General features: G+C 40.4%; 1 protein-coding gene across 3 annotated transcripts in view; it reads left to right on the top strand.

Moving 5' to 3' along the window:
- Positions 1-21,920, top strand: part of LOC125170709 (uncharacterized protein C3orf20 homolog) — a 136,340-nt gene that overhangs the window by 102,660 nt on the left and 11,760 nt on the right. For all 3 annotated transcript variants that reach the window (XM_047867394.1, XM_047867396.1, XM_047867395.1), the window contains 2 exons: positions 606-903; positions 8,606-8,722. In XM_047867394.1, the coding sequence (XP_047723350.1) occupies positions 606-903; positions 8,606-8,722 (415 nt within the window). The remainder of the gene's footprint in view (positions 1-605; positions 904-8,605; positions 8,723-21,920) is intronic.

The raw sequence follows: 21,920 nt of genomic DNA, 5'->3' as shown, positions 1-21,920 counted from the left end.
TGACAGATCCAAATTTAGCTTTCTGATGTCCATTCTGGCTATTGGGTTACATAATTTATCCAGTCTATTAATAGACATAAATCAACTCAAAAGTATTCTGTAGATATTTCACTTCCAGTCAGTGAGACAGCAGTATTGTAACAGAAAAAAATACACAAGGCTCTATCAGTTCCAGCTCTATCAGTTACTACTTGTGTGCTTTAGTTATATTATTGAATTTCCTGAGCTCCAGTTTTCCCCACTTGTAAGAGAGAATGAAGTAAGTATCTTACAGACCAGTCTCAATGCATTCTTCTTGCATTTGTTAAACTGCAATTAACGCTCTAAATCTCATCCTTATTGGTCAATTATTTGCAATCATTTGGATTAATTAATTCCTCTGAACTGATGTCTGTTTCAGAGCCACAGGTGCTTATATAACTGAAAAGCCTTACGTTGAACTCTTTCAGTGTTTTGACAAGTATTTTAGTATGCTGACACATAAAATTCTGTCCAGAATTAAATGTAAATGCTTTACAAAAGTAGCCACTTTGGTTCTTTTCAAAGCGATGTTTTTTCTGTCCATTCAGTTCTTTAAACATGATTTCTAACCATTACATTTCTAGGCTTCCTCTTCCTCCCATTGAGAGCAAGGACGCATGGTTTGCTTCCCAGCTGCTTTGTCCTGTGGTCCTCAGGAGGACACTGTGTGGGAAGGAAGGGGGCACATGCCAATGTGGCACTTACAGCATCCCTGAAGTGACAGACCTGGAGTATGATCACCTTATAAGCACCCAGCTGTCCTCCGTGGATCAGGTCATTATAGTCCACGTGACCTCAGCTAAGGAAACAGACAAGACTATAAAAGAAATGGCCCAGGTGTATAGGAAACTGAACAGATCCAAAAGCATGCCTTGCATTCAGGTGGGTATCATGTGTATTAAGACAAACTGAATAATGTCTACTTGCATGTTACATCTTAATACATTTCCTCAGCCACACAAAAGATTGTGGAGGAATTTTTCCCCTGCTTTTGTAATTGAAGTATGACCTTCATATAATAAAGGTCTCAAATCTTAAGGGCATATAGCTTAATGAATTTTTGTGTATGTGTATACCTATATAATCACCAGCCAGATTAAGATATAGAATATTTCCGGACCCCAAAAAGTTCTCTCTGGCCCTTTTCAGTCAGCAATCGCCCTGCCTCCCACCCCTGGTAACCGCTTTTCTGACTTCCATCACCATAAATTAGTTTTATCTGTTTTAGATGTTCTTATACATGGAATTACACAGTATGCACATTTTGAAACACACAGTACATTTTTATGCCTCTTTTGCCAGAGGCTAGGAATGGTAAATACCAGGCATGCCAATATCCTCCCATTCTGCATCCATGGTGGACATTACTGATCCATCATTCTTTTCAACTGAGCCTAGACTGGGCCCTAACTCTTTTTCCTGACTGCACTGCTAGTAACTACTACCAGCAGATCTGAGTAGTAACTCATGAAGTCTCTTCTATATGATAGCCTTTCCCCTCAAGAGTATTCTCTAAGTCTTATTGATTGTATCACTGTGTCACTTTTTTTCCTATTTGTGCCTTTTCTCCAGTCCCACTGCTTCTGCTTATTTCAGGCCTTCACCATCTCCCATCTGATTTTCTCCAGTGGCCTGACTAGTTTTCCTGCTTTCTGGTCTTGGCACCTGTGATATTTCCTACACGTTGCGGGGTGCTCTTTTTAATACATGGACACGACTGCATCATTCTCCTGCTTAAAATCTTCCAAGGACTTCCTTTCAGGCCACATCCAAGTTCTTTCATGTGACGTGGAGGGCCCCTCCCAGTGGGGCTCTTCCTTCCCTGACCAATTCCCTGTTCTAACCCCAGCAATGGCCCCAGGGGACATATTAAAGAACCTCTGCAGGGTTCAGGTCTTGTTCTGCATCAGGTTGAAGCATGTGGAAGCTGAGGGCAGGGCCGTGTCACCTCTTGCAGAGCTGCGTCCACTGATTGGGCTTTTGAGACATTGCCCTAAATAGCCCTGAGCTTCTTTTGAGGGATGTTACATTATATTCCCCAGGCCTAGTGTTCCCCTAGATGAAGCCCGATGTGAAAATTGTCTTTCTGAATGAGAAGCTAGAATAGCTTTACTTCCCATGAGGATCCTGTATGTTTCCTCTTTCCCGGTAATGAGATTTTTGGTACCCAACTGGGTTTCTCTCTTTACTTGGCCTGAAAGTACAGAGAAAAGTTTTAAACTGAATTATAACAATAGATTAAGAACTTATGGGCCACTTATCTGAAATCCATTTCTTATTTTGGATCCAGAGCTTGTATTGGTACTGAAATTTTCTCATCATAATTTTTTTTTATTTATAATTTTCTCTTATACTATTCTTGCTTCATATAAACCTCCTTGCATCTTTTGCTAAAAAGGTAGAATATAAACAAACAAGTTTAAAAGGTAAGTTTTGATGAAGGAAATATTTCATCTAACAGAATTGATAGCAACCTTGCAAGAAAGTGACATGTCATTTTGTAACTCTAAACGGTGAAGAAAGAGAATATGGGTGTAATTGGCTGGGTACCCTAGACTTCCATAAAGTACATTCTTTTTTTAGATCATAAAAATGAAGGGAATATTCTCATACCAGAGACCCTAAAGGGAATACAAATAAGAATGGGGAAGGTTGTAAAACACAGAAAGTTCACCCTAGAACTCCAGTCTCCATCAAAAAGGTTGCTTGGTCAGACTAGGGTCTTCGCTCTCTCTTCATTCTCTTTCATTCCACCTAACCAGGGAACCATGAGGCCTGCACAATGGTGAAATTGTTAAGCTGCACTTGGAAGCTGGACAGCAATGAGAATTCACCGGATGCTCTCATGGAAGCCTCAAGGGTGTAGACAAAGCTCCTAAAAGGGTAGCCTGAGCCACAGAGTGTGTGGGATGGGTTCTGGGAGCTCAGGGAGAACTGGTTCTGGGAGTGGCAGCCCTACCCTTCCAGCCTGCACTGAATCCAGATTCCTCTGCCCACAGTTGGAAACTTCTTGATGGCAGGACCGTGTCTTGGTCACCCTTGGAGCCCTAGTGCCTATCACTGGGCCTAGTGCATGGTTAACATCTAAAATTTATTTGTCAAATGAATAAATGAACCAACGAATGAGTAAATGTTTTTTTGGCCTAAACGCCAGTTATGGGTGTATATGGTCACTGCTACTTCTTTTTTAGTTTCATGGGAGATGCTCTGGGACTATGGGCTTGTGAACGGAGCTAGGGCTCCCCTGAAGAGACAGACAAGCCAAGTGGATGAGAGAGCAAGACCATAGTTAGGAAGAGTTCAACTCTTCACTGAAAAAGACAATGATGTGCATCAAATCCCAAGGGCTCTAATATCCTTGGTGCAAACAGTACCTGCGATCCCCCCTCTCCCTCTATACCTGGCATCTAGTAGACAGGAAATGTTTGTTCAACTGATCTGAAGTGACAAAGTCAGAATAAGATCAAAAAAGCAATATTTATTGAGCATTTACTGTGTTGCAACCACTATTTACCCGGAATGTCATTTAGTTCTCAAAAGAATTGCAAATGGCTGGCTCTCTGCACATGAGTCCATTGAGCACAGGTGAATAACTGAAACACAGGACAGTTAGGTCACTTGTTCAAGGTTACTCAGTTAAAAAGCGGTGGGGCTGAGATTCACACCAATCAGTCTTACTCCAGGAAGCACACTCTTAAGCACCACGCTCTGCCATATAGCATTGTGGAGTAGGAAAAAGCAGTGGCTTAGGGGGGCAAGAGTGAAATCAAATGAGATGAATGGATTGGGAGGAATGGCTCATATCCAACACCTCAGAAATGTGTACCTGGGCATGTGGAGGCAGGAGGTGTGGAAGGGGCTTCGTATGTATGCTCAGCAGGAATTGTAGAGACCAGAGCATCTGACAAAAGGAGCCATGTCTCACTGAATCCTTCTAATAATGAGGCAATAAGTCCCCAATGCTCCTAATATCTACTTGAGGATGAAACTTTTTGATAGCACAATTCGGAATATTTATTGATTCAGATAACAAACATTCACTGAGTTCCTACAACATGCTGGGGAGTGTGATAATAACTTGAGATAGCAAAATGAATCAGACTCTGATCTTGTCCTCAAGGAAAAGACAATCCAGAGAACAGTCATGACTCATGACATGTTGAAATGAGTGCCTGGTCAGAAGTATCAATGGAGCATTTAGACAAGAAGTGGCTTGCTGGACTAGTAAGACTAGTAAGAATTAACTGGGTGAATATTTACCACAAATGGCATTTTGGAAGGCATGTTGGAAAACTGTACATTGGAAAGCAAAAGGATAGCAAACTGTAGGATGAATCTGGGAAATAGGAAATGAATCAGTATTAGGGGGTGCATGTTGAGGATGCTAGCAGCCAAAGAAGTTAGTGAAAGACTGACTATGAGGTTTGATAAAGAATTTGAACTCTCCTTGAAGAGGAAGAGGAGTCATTAAAGGGTTTTAAGCACAGAAGTGACAGTAAGAGATTTTGTATTTTAGTTGGATCATTTTGACAGAATGATCTGGAAAAGATTGGAATGACAAAGAGACCTATTATCACAATTTACACAGGAGAGAAATGATCAGGCAGTAGCAGTGGGAGTGGAAAAGGATGCTGAGTCTGAGTGATGGATAGAAGCGAGACTCTGTAAGACTTGATATGTTGAGTGAGGGAAGAGTTTAAGACATCTTCTACCTTCTTGTTTGGACAGTTAGAAGAATGGCGGTACTATTTTGTTTTAAGATAGGGAATTCAGAAGGACAAGGATAAGAAATATCTGTTATCCATTACCAAGTAATAAACCACCCCAAAACTTGCAAACATAGAACAACAACCACATATTTACTCATGACCCTCTCGGGATTTAGCAGGGATGACCGGAATATGCTTCACATAGCAATGGCTTGGGCAGTTTGAGTACAGCTGGAGGATTCAAGAATAGCCTCATTCACATGGCTAGCAGGTAGTACTGCTGACATTTAGGAGTTCAGGAATGGCTATTGGCCAGGGACCTCTATTTGAAGGCCTCTCTACAGAGTTATTCTGGTTTCCTCACAAAGCAGTGTCCATATTTTGAGAAGGAATGTTCCAGAGGTGAATATGGAATCTGGAGATCTCTTAAGGCCTGGCCTCAAAAGTTATACAGTTATACTCTTGGTCAAAACCTATCACAGGGCCAGCCCAGATTCAAGGGGAGTGGAAATAGACCTCCATCTCTTGATGGGTAGAGTGGTAAAGAATTTATAGACATCTTTAGGCTACCACAAGAACATTTATTTTTTTTATTATTTTTTTTAATATATGAAATTTATTGTCAAATTGGTTTCCATACAACACCCAGTGCTCATCCCAAAAGGTGCCCTCCTCAATACCCATCACCCACTCTCTCCTCCCTCCCATCCCCCATCAACCCTCAGTTTGTTCTCAGTTTTTAACAGTCTCTTATCCTTTGGCTCTCTCCCACTCTAACCTCTTTTTTTTTTTCCTTCCCCTCCCCCATGGGTTCCTGTTAAGTTTCTCAGGATCCACATAAGAGTGAAACCATATGGTATCTGTCTTTCTCTGTATGGCTTATTTCACTTAGCATCACACTCTCCAGTTCCATCCACGTTGCTACAAAGGCCATATTTCATTTTTTCTCATTGCCACGTAGTATTCCATTGTGTATATAAGCCACAGTTTCTTTATCCATTCATCAGTTGATGGACATTTAGGCTCTTTCCATAATTTGGCTATTGTTGAGAGTGCTGCTATGAACATTGGGGTACAAGTGCCCCTATGCATCAGTATTCCTGTATCCCTTGGATAAATTCCTAGCAGTGCTATTGCTGGGTCATAGGGTAGGTCTATTTTTAATTTTCTGAGGAACCTCCACACTGCTTTCCAGAGCGGCTGCACCAATTTGCATTCCCACCAACAGTGCAAGAGGGTTCCCGTTTCTCCACATCCTCTCCAGCATCTATAGTCTCCTGACTTGTTCATTTTGGCCACTCTGACTGGCATGAGGTGATACCTGAGTGTGGTTTTGATTTGTATTTCCCTGATAAGGAGCGACGTTGAACATCTTTTCATGTGCCTGTTGGCCATCCGGATGTCTTCTTTAGAGAAGTGTCTATTCATGTTTTCTGCCCATTTCTTTACTGGGTTATTTGTTTTTCGGGTGTGGAGTTTGGTGAGCTCTTTATAGATTTTGGATACTAGCCCTTTGTCCGATATGTCATTTGCAAATATCTTTTCCCATTCCGTTGGTTGCCTTTTAGTTTTGTTGGTTGTTTCCTTTGCTGTGCAGAAGCTTTTTATCTTCATAAGGTCCCAGTAATTCATTTTTGCTTTTAATTCCCTTGCCTTTGGGGATGTGTCGAGTAAGAGATTGCTACGGCTGAGGTCAGAGAGGTCTTTTCCTGCTTTCTCCTCTAAGGTTTTGATGGTTTCCTGCCTCACATTCAGGTCCTTTGTCCATTTTGAGTTTATTTTTGTGAATGGTGTGAGAAAGTGGTCTAGTTTCAACCTTCTGCATGTTGCTGTCCAGTTCTCCCAGCACCATTTGTTAAAGAGACTGTCTTTTTTCCATTGGATGTTCTTTCCTGCTTTGTCAAAGATGAGTTGGCCATACGTTTGTGGGTCTAGTTCTGGGGTTTCTATTCTATTCCATTGGTCTATGGTCTGTTTTTGTGCCAATACCATGCTGTCTTGATGATTACAACTTTGTAATAGAGGCTAAAGTCTGGGATTGTGATGCCTCCTGCTTTGGTCTTCTTCTTCAAAATTCCTTTGGCTATTCGGGGCCTTTTGTGGTTCCATATGAATTTTAGGATTGCTTGTTCTAGTTTCGAGAAGAATGCTGGTGCAATTTTGATTGGGATTGCATTGAATGTGTAGATAGCTTTGGGTAGTATTGACATTTTGACAATATTTATTCTTCCAATCCGTGAGCAGGGAATGTCTTTCCATTTCTTTAAATCTTCTTCAATTACCTTCATAAGCTTTCTATAGTTTTCAGCATACAGATCCTTTACATCTTTGGTTAGATTTATTACTAGGTGTTTTATGCTTCTTGGTGCAATTGTGAATGGGATCAGTTTCTTTATTTGTCTTTCTGTTGCTTCATTGTTAGTGTATAAGAATGCAACTGATTTCTGTACATTGATTTTGTATCCTGCAACTTTGCTGAATTCATGTATCAGTTCTAGCAGACTTTTGGTGGAGTCTATCAGATTTTCCATGTATAATATCATGTCATCTGCAAAAAGCGAAAGCTTGACTTCATCTTTGCCAATTTTGATGCTTTTGATTTCCTTTTGTTGTCTGATTGCTGATGCTAGAACTTCCAGCACTATGTTAAACAACAGCGGTGAGAGTGGGCATCCCTGTCGTGTTCCTGATCTCAGGGAAAAAGCTCTCAGTTTTTCCCCGTTGAGGATGATGTTAGCTACCACAAGAACGTTTAAAGAGGGATGGCTGACTGGCTCAGTTGGTAGAGCTTATGACCCTAGATCTTGGGGTCACGTAAGCCCTACATTGAGTGTAGAGCCTACTTAAAAAAAAAAAAGAATGGGGGCACCTGGGTGGCTTGGTCAGTTGGGCGTCTGATTTCAGCTCAGATCATGATCTCATGGTTCATGGGTTCAAGCCCCACTTCAAGCTCTGTGCTGACAGCTCAGAGCCTGGAGCCTGCTTCAGATTCTGTGTCTCCCTCTCTCTTTGTCCACCCCCTGCCAACCCCCACTCGCACTCTGTCTCTCTCTCTCTCTCTCTCAAAAATAAATAAAGATTAAAAAAATTTTTTTTTAAAGAATGAAGAGAAAGATGGAAAAATTCAGATTGGGCATGTTGAGTTGGGGGTACCAGAGTGACATCAAAATGGGACATCAAGAAGTAGGCAGTTCAACCCACATGTCCAACACTCAGAGGAGGCCACTAGCTTTGGAGGACATTTGGTAGACAGAAATAGTAGTTAAAAGTATGAGTGACCAAAGGGGTATGTGAAGAGAGTGAATAGCAGGAGGCAAGAATGGAGATTTTTTAGATATTTAGAAGTCAGGTAGCAATGGGGCTCCTGGATGGCTCAGTGGTTAAGCATCTGACTTCAGCTCAGGTCATGATCTTGTGGTTTATGAGTTAGAGCCCCATATTGGGCTCTCTGCTGTCAGCTCAGAGCCCGCTTTAGATCCTCTGTCTCCCTCTCTCTCTGCTTCTCCCCTCTCTCAAAAATTAATTTTTAAAAATCTTAAAGAAGTAGAGAAAAAATTATGCATGACAAAGACTAGGATGGAACACATAGAGAAAGAAAATAGAAGAGTGGGACCAGAGAAGCCCAGGAAAGAGTTTGAGAAGGAGGACTGTTCAGTAATTTCAAATGTCTTAAAGAGGTCAAGAAATAGAAGAAACATGAAAATGTCCACTGGCCTTGGCAATACAGAGGTCTCTGATGAGTTTTTGAAGAGGGCATTCCTGATGAGTGGTAGGAATAGAGTTTAGAATTGTTGATTCAGATACAAATACTGCTGAATGGAGCAAGGGATTTTTTACTTGGGATTTAATGTCTTTACAACTTTTTGCTTTTTTAGAGTTGTTCAGATCCCTTTCGATTGCTCAAATACAACATCACCTCTGCATCTAAATTTACTGGCAACAGTTGTCCACTTCTGGTTCAAAGGCACAATGTCATTCCAGGAATTTTTTTGGTATGTACTTTGAGATATATGACTTTTTTAACCAACCTACTATGTTGTATATGTGTATGATGTTGTGCATGATGTTGAGATTATTCATAGAGTACACAAAAGAATGGAGAGAATGAGGAAATAGATAAGCTCAAATCACAAACTTCCTTGATATCCCCTTGATTACCCCCTTGACTAATAGTTGTAGATATTCTTATAACTATTGGGTTATCGTTCTGGTTACTTTAGTGAAGTTAAAAACTTGATTATCTGGTGGCGCCTGGGTGGCTAGTTGGTTAAGTGTTCTACTGTTGATTTCAGCTCAGGTCAAGAGCTCATGGTTTGTGAGATCAAGCCCTATTTCAGGCTCTGTGCTGACAGCGTGGAGTCTGTTCGTGATTCTCTCCTCTCTCTCTCCCTCTCTCTCTCTCTCTCTCTGCCCCTCCCTGCTGATTCTTTCTCTCTCCCTCTCTCTCCAATAAATAAATAAACTTAAAAAACAAAAAAACAAAAAACTCTGTTAACACTGAGGTGATCAAATCCTCTACCTCCTGAGTAGATATGGGATTATAAATGCTAAAATTTAATTATTGCATTTAAGAAGATTATAACCTAATCAAGGAGATAGGATACATAATATCCATATTTTAAGACTGAACAGAATAACTACTGTGACTGAATCAGCCCAGTACAGTACAGAAAGCATGAACTTTGAAAACAAACAGACCTGAGTCCAGACCTTGGTTCTACTATTTGCTGGCTATATGACCTTGGGCAAATTACTAAGCCTCTGAGCCTGTTTCCTCCCTTACAAAAAGGGAAAATGTAACCAACTCATAAAATTATAAAAATTCAGTGAGATAATGTGCATAAAGTGTTTGTTTCAATTCCTGGCACATTGTGGATACTTAATGTTAATTCCCTTCCACCAATTTTTCAGTTCAACAAATGTGTATGGAATGTCCACTCTATGCCAAGCACAATATTGGGTACTGTGGATACAAAAAAAAAAAAAAAAGCCACAGTCTCTGCTGCCAAGGGATTCCTAGTCCAAGGGCGGGGGGGGTGGGGGGTGCGGTGCAGTCTGCAGCTTGCTGAGAGGTATGAGATGTGAGCTGAACCTAAAAGTGTTTTGATACAGAGAGGTAAGAAGGAGAGGGATGTTCCAGGGAGAAGGGATGTTATTAATAAAGGCAAAGGCTCAGAGCACAAGGAATCTGGAAACCTGGATTTTAGTCCTGCACCTTCCACTATACCCAGCTGTACATGTTTGGGATGATCTCATTGGCAAGCATACAGGACTGAATTAGATCAGGGGCTCTCACCACTGGCTCCTGCCTTAGGTGCATGAAAAAATGATTTCTGGGTCTCACACTGGAATAGTTAAATCAGAATTCCTTTGGATGAGATCGGCATCAGCTTTTTTTTTTTAATGTTTATTTATTTATCTTGAGAGAGAGAGCACATTCACATGAGCAGGGGAGGGACGGAGAGATAGAGGGAGAGAATCCCAAACAGGTTCTGCCTGTCAGTGCAGATCCCGAAGCAGGGCTCAAACTCACGAACCATGAGATCATGACCTGAGCCGAAATCAAGAGTCAGATGCTTAACCGACTGAGCTACCCAGGGGCCCTGAGTATCAGCTTTACATCAACCTTATTATGATACATTTCACATACAATACAATACACCCACTTTATTGTACAGTTTCGAGGACTTTTGATAATGCGCATACTTGAGGAACTGCCTCCACCACAGGAAGTTTCCCTCAGCCCCTTAGCTGTAGTTCTTCCACCTTCATCCCCAGGCAATCACTGATCCGCTTTCTGTTGCTATAGATTAGGTTTGCCTTTTCCAGATTTTCATCTGAAAGGGCTCAAATAATAAGCATTCTTTCATCTGGCTATTTGAGATTTCAATGTTTTTTTAAACTTCCCTGGATGATTTTAATGAGGAGCAATAGACTGGATAATCTCTCAGGATCCTTCTAGTCCAAAAAATATCATGGTTTCATCTGCTAGGCTAGAGATATTTTATAAAAATTGCATTTTAGTAATAATAAGTATGACTGCTGTCATTGTAATAATTATGATAACACTAACACTAATGCTTATTGAGCTTTTCCTATGTGCTCAGGCACTGTGCTGTTACTCATCTGTATTTTCCTATCTAAATCCCTACAGCAGGAATTAACCTCTGAGGGGGTAGGTGCTAATATTGTTCCTGATAATAGGGATGGAAACTAATCTTTAGGGAGATTAAGTAACCCGTTCAGGGCCAAGAAGCTAGCTAGCAAGTGGTGGGATAAGGATTCAAATCCAGATTTCCCTCCAATAAACAGAGACTTTACTTTTAATCAAGATGCTACAAAAGCATCTTCCCACAAAGTGAAGTTTCAGCCCCCACTACTTCAGAAGAAGTGAAAGTGATACCAGATGAATGCTTTCAGCTTGTTTATGGGTTCCAGCTGGGGAGAAGAAACTAATTTAAAGGTACATTTAGCAAGAAAGACTTAAGGCAAAGAGCCTTGCACGTTAACATGAAAAGTAAGCCTGTTTGTTGGGAGCGTCAAATGACAGTGAAGACTACAGTGATGCAGGAAGAGAGAAACGGGGCAGAGGCTGCATCCACGCATGTCTGCTGAGATGTATACAAAACAGAGATAGCAAGAGCGCATCTACTGATTTCCCTCCAGTGAAGGGAATAACCTCAGATTTCAGTCCACATATACACCAAAAAAAAACCTTTTTTTTTACTTTTCAAAGTAAACATCCACTGTCACTATAAACAATGAACAATGAGTCTTATTCTGTGGTAGGGAAATCTTCCCACAGTACCTGGCAGGTGATCAAATACCTCCCTGCTTATGCAAGCCTATTTGAGCCTGTGAGTCTTAGCAGACCTGCTTGGTTGGTTATAGTCTATGCTTCCTATAAATTTACTAGTGGTTAAAAAAAAAATCATGGGCAAAATGAAAATGTATGTCCTCCTTAAGTTGCATTCATCCGTGACAGCCAAATCAAAGTCCTTTTAGCTGAGATCCTCCCAATTCCAGGTAGGAGAATATTGACAATTATTTTGTGATCACCTAAAACAAACAGGGTCCTATTTAAATGCTGGCTGCCAAGCCAAGAGCAAAGCTAAGGCCTCAGCCCACCTACCTGTTTGTCCACTGGGTGACAGTGTTGATCCATCTGATACAAGTGTGCTTTGTCTCTGGGCCAAAAACCTTCGGGGAAAGATTGCAGCCAGATGGCTTTCTGAGGGCCTTGGGGAATGGCTCTGTCTTTCTTCTCAGAGCATGGCAGAATCATTGTTTTCTTTATTTTTCAAGGAAAAAATGTGAGGTGTAGAATTGTTCCAATGTTGCCACTTTTCTTTGGGCAAAGTGGTACAGAGAACGGAGGTGATTGTCCATAATATATTAACCCTCATTTTCCTCACAATGTAAACAAAGGCAAAAAGCCTGCAAAGAGCACTGTGAAAACCCAGCTGAAAATCCATTTCAGCTGTTTACTTAGATGCATTGGGATGGATCAATTCTTTACCCAAGATGTTCACTCATATACAAATGTGCTAGTTGATGGGATTTGCATTGCCCACAGCTCTAAAGAGGGACAAGATTGCGGAGTATCATTTCCAATTTGCCAGGGCACAGTTTTACATTGTTCCATCTGTTCTGACGTGATCCCTGTCTTCAGGAGGAGAAATAGATAAGCTAGAACAAATACTGTAGTAAGATTTGATGTGATCAGTAGAATGATGGAGGTATGTTATAATACAAGAGAGGAAAGTGGATGATGGAACTATCCATACTCCTACTTTAAAAGGACAAGACAGAAAGTGAGTTGACTCTTTGCTTCAAGATGCTAAGAGGGTTGGTTCGTGCAATTTTTTGTTCTCTTCTGCTCCTCACCCCTAACATGTCAAGGACAATGATTTAAAATATGGGGACTCCTCGTTATATAGTGAGCAATAAAGTCATGTTAATGTGGTACTCTGTTCCAAACTCTTTTTTAGTCAGGTTGAAAGACTAAAATAGAATGAATTATCAATTTAAGAAAATTTAGCATCTAACAAGTTTTTTTCCCCCCTCCTTTGCTTTCTTTATATTGCTTGGTCAGATCTATTTGTGCTGATAAGTTAGCACATTTATATTTTATTATTACACTTACCATAACAAAGTTTGGGGTTTCTTTCATACTTAAAAATACACTAAAACTGCAGTAGTATTTTCTTAGGGAGTTGTGCTGGAGTTCTGAGGCCTTCAGGTGTGGGTTAGAAATACAAACACATTGTCTGGCTGCATCAAGATTGGGCTTTCACTCTCTAGGACTCACATAAACACAGAGCAACATGGAACAAGGGGCCATAGAAGCCAGAATGTGAAGCTCTTGAGCTGTAAACGACTTCCTTGTCACTGCCCTTTGGACACTTAAAGGCCTCTCTAGGCCTTAGCTACTACATTCAGACAGCATGGACCTATTTAGGGCAAACTGTAACCACAAGCATTATGATATTCTCTTCAGTGCATATTAAGAACATTTTATCAGACCTTTGGTATTCTCTACTCAGCAGGGATCTACCATTTCATCAGCAGGGAGAGTAAAAGGATTTATAAGAGGTGGCTTTGAGCAGGGGAAGTTGAGAACTTTCTGGGACTCACCAGAGCAGAATGGATTCTCCTAGGAAGCAGAGCCAATCTGCAGTGTGTCCCACTGTGTCTGTGTGCTCCACCAGCGAGGGATGGTGAAAGCAAACAGAGAATGAGGTAGAGGTGTGCACCCACAGGAGCTCCAGGAACACCCTATCTGTTTATCTCTGTGGGCATGTGCACAAGATGTGTTCTTCCTCCAATTTCTTCCTCCTTCTTCATTTTCTAATGAAGCCTCTTTGGAGGCTTACTGGCTGCTCTGTGAGAGGCCAGGACCAAAGATTATTCAAGAGGAGTGTTCTAGAGTAGGTGGACCCTATGCTCGCCTTGGCTAGATAAATATCAAATCATTCGGAACACCCAAGAAATCAATCTGAGGACTAAGAGAATAAACTTCACAGCCAGAGGGAGAAAAGAGGCCACATCTTGGAAGTACAGATAGACTTCAATCCAAATCTGACCCCCTTATACTCTGCAGGTACTTTGTTACTAGGGCAAGTGTGCCTGAGAGCCAGGCAGCAGTGGTGCCTTCCCCACAGAAGACCAGCACTAAGCATCCCTCTCCTGCATTCACCAAATTCACCGACTGCCGGGTGCTGCAAAGCTTCAGCTGTAGTAGAAAGAATCTAGCCTCTTCTAACAAGCAGACCAAAACTACAGTTTCACCTAGTTAAAACTCACAACACACTGGACAAAGTCCAAACACTCCCCACTGCTGGTAAAGAGAAATTCTGCGAAGGACTGACCTGAGGGAAAGAGCAACCAAAACACAACAGCAGAGTGCACATAGCATACACCAGAAACACTTCCTGAAGCACCAGGCCCAGGACAGAAGAGCCCAGACCTCTTCTTAATACAGCATTACTCTCAGGAACAGGAAACATAACAGTATTTCCTAACACAGAGAAGACAGAGACCTAGACAAAATGACAAGACAGAGGAATTCATCCCAAAAGAAAGAGCAAGAAAAGGTCACAGCCAGGGATCTAATCAAAACAGATATAAGTAATATGCCTGAGCCATAATTTAAAACAACAATCATAAGGATACCAGTTGGGCTTCAGAAAAGCATAGAAGACACCAGGGAGTCCCTTACCACAGAGATAAAAGTTCCAAAAACTAGCCAGGCTGAAATAAAAAATGCTATAACCAAGATTCAAAACCGACTGGAAGTAATGACTACAAGGATGGAAGAAATAGAGGAACAAATATGGGACATAGAAGATAAAATTATGGGGAAAAAATGAAGCTAAAAAGAAGAGGGAAGGAAAAATATTGGATCACAAAGGTAGACTTAGGGAACTCATTGACTACATAAAGTATAATAACATTCATAACATAGGACTCCCAGAAGAAGACAGGAAAGAAGGGGAAGAAGAATTAATTGAGCAAATTATAGCTGAAAGCTTCCCTAATTTGGGAAAGGAAAAAGACATCTAAATCCAGGAGCCACAGAGAACCCTCATCAAAATCAACAAAAGCAGGCCAACACCAAGACGTTTCGTGGTCAAATTTGCAAAATACAAAGATAAGGAAAGAATCCTGAAAGCTGTAAAGGAAAGAAATCCCTAACCTACAAAGGAAGACAATTAAGGTTAGCAGTAGATCTATTCACAGAAATTTAGCAGGCCAGAAGGGAGTGGCATGATTTAGTCAATGTGCTGAATGAGAAAAATATGCAGCCAAGAATACTTTATCCAGCAAGGCTGTCATTCAGAATAGAAGAAGAGATAAAAGGTTTCCCAGACAAAAACTAAAGGAGTTTGTAACCACTAAACCAGCCCTGCAAGAAATATTAAAGGAGACTCTTTAAGTGGGAAAGAAAGACCAAAAGCAACAAAAACTAGAAAGGAACAGAGAAAATCTCCAGGAACATTGGCTTTACAGGTAATACAATGGGATTAAATTCATCATCTATCAATAATCACTGTGAATGTCAAAGGACTAAATGCTCCAATCAAAAGACATAGGGTATCAAAATGGATTAAAAAAAAAAAAAAGACCCATCTATATGCTGCCTACAAGAGACTCATCTTAGACCTAAAGACACCTGCAGATTAAAAGTGAGGGGATGGAGAATGATTTATCATGCTAATGGATAACAAAAGAAAGCCAGAGAAGCCATACTTATATCAGACAAACTAGATTTTAATTTTTGTTAATGTTTATTTATTTTTGAGAGAGAGAGAGCATGAGCAGGGGAAGGGCACAGAGAGAGGGAGACCCAGAATTCAAAACAGGCTCCAGGCTCTGAGTTGTCAACGCAGAGCTTGATGCAGGACTCAGACCCACGAACAGTGAGATCATGACCTGAGCCAAAGTCAGACGTCAACCAACTGAGCCACCAGGTACCCCTGGACAAACTAGATTTTAAACCAAACACTGTAACAAGAGATGAAGGGCACTGTATCATAATAAAGGGGTCTATCCAACAAAAAGATCTAACAATTGTAAATATTTATGCCCCCAATTTGGAACAGCCAAATATATAAATCAATAATAATATAATTGATATTATTATTCAATCAAATTCATCGATAGTAATACAATAATATCAGGAGACTTTAACACCTCAGTTACAGCATGTACAGATCATCTAAGCATAACATCAACAAGAAAACAATGGCTTTGAATGACACATTGGACCAGATGGACTTAACAGATATATTCAGAGCATTTCATCCTAAAGCAGTGGAATACATGTTCTTTTTGAGTGCTAATGGAACATACTCCAGAATAGATCACATACTGGGTCACAAAATCAGGTCTCAACAAATACAAAAAGACTGAGATCATACCATGCATATTTTCCAACCACAACACTATAAAATTTGAAGTCAACCACAAGAAAAAATTTTGGAAGACTGCTAATACATGGAAGTTAAAGAAAATCCTACTAAAGAATGAATGGACTAACCATGAAATTAAATAAGAAATAAAAAGATACTTGGAAGCAAATACAAATGAAAACACAACAGCCCAAAACCTTTGGGATGCAGCAAAGGCAGCCATAAGAGGGAGATATATATCAATACAGGCCTACCTGAAGAAGCAAGAAAAATCTCAAATATGCAACCTAAACTTACACCTAAAGGAGCTAGAAAAGTAACAGCAAATTAAGGTAGAGCAGAAATAAATAATATAGAAGCAAACAAAAAAAAACCCCAATAGAACAGATCAGTGAAGTTAGGAGTTGGTTCTTTGAAATATTTAATTGAATTAAAGAACCCCTAGCCAGACTTTTCAAAAGGAAAAAAGAAAGGACCCAAATAGATAAAATCATGAATGAGAGAGAGATCACAACCAACATCATAGAAATACAAACAATTATAAAAGAATATTGTGAAAAATTATATGCCAAGAATTGGACAATCTGGAAAGATGGATAAATTGCTAGAAACATACAAACTACCAAAAGTGAAACATGAAGAAATAGAAAATTTGAACAGACCCATAACGAACAAAGAAATTGAATCAGTAATCAAAAATCTCCCAACAAACAAAAGTCCAGGGCCAGATGGCTTCCCAGGGGGTTCCACCAAACATTTAAAGAATATTTATCCATTCTCTCTCTCTCTTTCTCTCTCTCTCTCTCTCTCTCTCTCTCTCTCTCTCTCTTTAATTTAAATTCAAGTTAGTTAACATACAGTGTAGTCTTGATTTCAGTAGTAGAACCCAGTGATGCATTTCTTATATGTGACACCCAGTGCTCATCCCAAAAATTGCCTTCCTTAATGCCCATCACCTATTTAACCCATCCCTTCACTGCCTCCCCTCCATCAACCCTCAGTTCTCTGTATTTAAGAGAAAAAATAAAAGAGTAAAATAAAATAAAATAAAATAATATCTATTCTTCTCAAACTGTTCCAAAAAATAGAAGTAGAAGGAAAGCTTCATTCTATGAGGCCATTACCTTGATTCCAAAAGCAGACAAAGACTTCACTAAAAGGGACAATTACAGGCCAATATCCCTGATGAACATGGACGCACTGTGCATGGAGCCTGCTTGAGATTCTCTCTCCTTCTGCCCCTCCTCCCATTTTCTGTCTCTGTAAAATAAAAATAGAAAGAAAGAAATAATTAAGACAATTAGAGTCTAGAGACACTCCAGAACAAAGTTGGTGAAGCAGATAGTCTTTGTGTTTAGCTGGTAAAAATCTCTTATACAAATATAATTTATAACTTAAGTAAAACAAATACCATTTTAGTAATCACAGTTTCCTGGGGCACCTGGGTGGCTCAGTTTGTTGAGCATCTGACTTGTGATCTTAGATCAAATTTTGATCTCAGGGTCTTGAGTTCAGGCCCCAGATGGTCTGTATGCTGGGTATGAGGCCTACTTCAAAAAAAAAAAAAAAAATCATAGTTTCCTATTAGAAATTTTTATAATTTCAAGGAAAGAAACCAACCATTCTTGGAACCATTATCACTGACCTTCTATATCCCCAGAAAGCTCTTTGCCCTTTCTAGCAAACAGCCTGAAAAACTCAACTACAGAATAAGTATAAACTTGATGGTAGTTCATATGTAAATATTCATAATCTTTTTTTCTTCCTTTTTTTTTTAATTTAAAGAGACCTCTTTAATTTTGTTCAAATTAATTCTGTTCAAATTCCCTATCATTTAGCTATAGAATCCTTTTTTGGTAGAACTGTTAACATTCCACGCTCTAATGTTGCAAATAACAAATCTTCTAGGCTTCCACTTGACAAGAGAGCACTCCATGGGACAAGTAGAGATGACTTAATTGCCCTGACCCAATCCCTCCTTGCTTTCCTGGTCCTTCCACAGGCCTGGGCTACCTTAAGAGGCAACACTAACAAAATTCCAGTTATAAATAAATATGTTATGAGGATGAAAAGTACAGCATAGGGAATATTGTCAATAGTATTATGATAACATTGTATGGTGACTACACTCACTGCAGTGAGCATAGCATATGTACAGATTTGTCCAATCACTGTTGTAAACCTGAAACTAATATAACATTTTATGTCATAAACTATACTTCAATAAAAGAAGAAAAAAGAGCAACACTAGAGCACCCCAGGCAGTGATTAAAACAAATCAGGGCAAACCAGGCAGGGAGCTGTGATCTGTCAGGGGTGAGGCTTAGAGGGAGGACACAGAGGAAGGGGAATCACTTGGGGATCAGTGCTGCTGTCTGGTCAGAGTAACTAGAGTGTGCCTAATCTTATTTCTCAAGTCTAAGTTGCTGAGTGTCTGAGTGTCTGTCTTGTCAAATACTCTGATTTGTTATTGAACTGCCTGCTGGGACTTGCTTCAGTAATAATGTGTAGCCATTGTTGAATTAAAAGACACAGGGCTTAGAATTTTGTCTCCTTACCAAAAAATGAATAAATAAGTAAGAGTGAGGAAGGATGATCTGCAAATAGGAAAAACATTTCTTTTTAGTTCTTTTGATCTGGATCATGAAGGAGTGAAGATATTTCAGAGAGCATTCCTGGTTGAGGCCTCCTCTGGGAATGCTGGCTTTCTTTGGTGCTCTGCCATGAATCCTTTTCAAACTCAACACACTCACTCCCTGTAGGCTACTGACACCCAGAGCTCCAACCCTGGTCCCAGCTTCTTACCTGACCCATATACCTATGCCTCCTGGTTCACCCCAATCAGAGGTGTTTTGGATAGTTCAGACTCAACATGTCCAAGACAAAATCCATCTGGATCATAAAGTGTAAGGTGGGGAAGATGTGAGGATAGTTGCAGAAGATGAGACTAAGCCATATCATGCTAGTGAGTCATGAGGGGAAAGAGAAGAAGTGGGTGAGGGAGGAGGGAGAGCCAGAGGAAGAGGGGGAGGGGGAGCAGGAGGAGAAAGGAGAAGAAGAGGAGAGAGGAGGAGGAGAAAGAGGGGGGAGGAAGAGGGCAAAGAAAAAGGGAAGGGGAGAGAAGAGGAAGGCAAGGAGGAGGGGTACAGAGAGGAGGAAAAGCATAAACTTTATCCTAAGAGGAATGAGGAACACTGAAGTATTTTAAATAGGGAGTGACATGAGTATATAGCCATGGTTTAGAAAGATCACTATCAGTCCAATATAGATAATGAATTGGAGGGAGACAAAACTGCGGGCAGGGAGAACTTTTAGGTAGCTTTTGAGACAGTGTGAGAGAGGAAGTAGGCAGTGGATCCAGAGCAGTGACTCTGCATGAGAATGTTGGAGAGGGAATGGAGTGCCCTAGTGGACATCAAGGTGATACAAGTGTTGATGCCCATAATCCTAGGAAAACTCTAGGGAACAGAGCCAGAGCTGCTTGGTCACCTGCCCTCTCTCCACCTAAAGAGTCTCATCTCACACCAAACCTCCTTTATTCCTTCCTTGCACAGAATATTGAGTGCCTACTATGTGCTAAACACTATATAGTAATGAAAAAGAGTGATAGTGAGACAGAGGGACAACAGAAAAGGGTGGCCCCAGCATGCTGCTTAAAAGCTCTGGGTTTTGTTTTAATTAAGGAGACTGTTACCTGTAAGAATTCACTCATTCATTTGTTCTTTCTTTCTTTCCTTCCTTCCTTCCCTCCTTTCTCCCCCCCATCCCCTAACAAGTCATTAGAATACAAAATCATATGCTCTCACAAAATCTAAAAGGATCCCAGGTGGGTCCCTACATCCAGCAAGAGTATTTTTGTTGATATGTATTTGTATTTGATGAAGTCCTGATTAAGTGCTGTGGGTTTTTTAAAAAATGTTTTATTTATTTATTTATTTATTTATTTATTTGAGAGAGAGAGAAAAGATGAGATGGGCCTGGGCAGAGAGAGAGAGGGAGAGAGAGAATCCTAAGCCAAAATCAGGAGTCCAACACTTAACTGACTGAGCCACCCAGGCACCCCAAGTGCTGTGTTTTTTTTATTTTTTTTTAATTTTTTTTTTAAATTTTTTTTTCAATGTTTATTTATTTTTGGGACAGAGAGAGACAGAGCATGAACGGGGGAGGGGCGGAGAGAGAGGGAGACACAGAAACGGAAACAGGCTCCAGGCTCTGAGCCATCAGCCCAGAGCCTGACGCGGGGCTCGAACTCATGGACGGCGAGATCATGACCTGGCTGAAGTCAGACGCTTAACCGACTGCGCCACCCAGGCGCCCCCAAGTGCTGTGTTTTAAAAAGACCTCTTGGATGAACCTTGAAAACGTGCTAAGTGAAAGAATCCAGACACAAGAGGCCACATACTGTATGGTTCCACATATATGAAATGTCCAGAATAGGCAGATCCTTTCCAGAGGTGGGTAAAGAGGAAATGAGGAGTGACTCCCAGCGGGGATGGGCTTTCTTTTAGGGGGATGAGAATGTTCTGGAATCAGATAGTGGTGATGGTTGTACAACACTGTGAATATACTAAAACCTATGGAATTGTACAATTTAAAATGGAGTTGTGATTAGTTCATATAGCTTTCTTTTTTTTAAAGGACCTCTTCCCCATGCCACCTTCAAAAGAAAAAAAGAAAAAGAAATACCAAGAAGGATAGAATGTAGTTATAGATCAAGGTTAAGAGTCATAAAAATTATTTTTGCTGCAGACAATATGAATTAGGTCTCATGTAGAGCTATACTAAGAGCACACAAACTAGAAAACTGTTGGGTTCAGCCAGCTAATGTTCCTGCATAAACTATTCTGTACCAAAGTTCAAAGTCTTCCTTTCTTTCTGAATTTCTAAATGTAACTTCTAATCATAAACACAATGAATAATAAGAGGCAGTGACAGTGAAAGAAACTGATGTTTTTCTAGTTTACCTTTCATTCTATTTTATGAGCATGAAGGCATATATTTTTTAATTTATTAAGGATCTTTGGTTGCAAGCAACAGAAACCAATTCTGAATAATATAAGGGGTAGGGGAGTGGTGTTTGAAGGATTTAGGGTAATCCACAGAATCAAAGACAGACTTCATTAGCTCCTTTGTAAGACCCTGGCTGGCTGCCTTAGGAGCAAGGGCAGCTGCAAGGACCTCAGCAGCAGTCACGTGCACTGCCACCAGATGGCATCAGTTTTTAGTGCTGTCCCACTCAGTTCTTTGTTTTGTTTTTCAATTTTATTTTATTTTAGAGAGAGAGAGAGAGAGAGTGCACGAGAAGGGGAGAGGGGCAGAGGAAGAGAGAGAGAATCTTAAGCAGCTCCATGCTCAGTGCAGAGCCTGTTGCAGGGCTCGATCACATGACTCTGAGATCATGACCTGAGCCGAAATCAAGAGTGGGAAGTTCAACCAACAGAGTCATTCAGGCACCCCCTGTCCATCTAAGTTTGACTATATTTCCTATGCAGTCTATAAGAGATAAAGTCTGATTGGCCTAACCTCAATCACATGCAAAATACATTCAAAGATCATATGTGTAGCCATGAACTCTAGTTTTGAAAAAGTCTTAGTATGTGCATATCCAAATTCCAAAGTGTAATATGAATGGAGAAGCATAGCCATTGGGAGTTGAATGATTTTGAAAATTTGCTTCCTTCCTATCATGCTTCTAGTTGGGAAAGCTGTATGACCCCTCTGTCTGGGGTCTTACTGTGTGAAGTATTGAGAGTGAAATTGCTCTTTACGTTTCTAA

The sequence above is a fragment of the Prionailurus viverrinus genome, chromosome B4, assembly GCF_022837055.1.
Source record: "Prionailurus viverrinus isolate Anna chromosome B4, UM_Priviv_1.0, whole genome shotgun sequence".
NCBI lineage: Eukaryota > Metazoa > Chordata > Mammalia > Carnivora > Felidae > Prionailurus > Prionailurus viverrinus.
The sequence above is the reverse complement of the archived record's forward strand: the minus strand, read 5'-3'. Positions and strand labels throughout refer to the sequence as shown.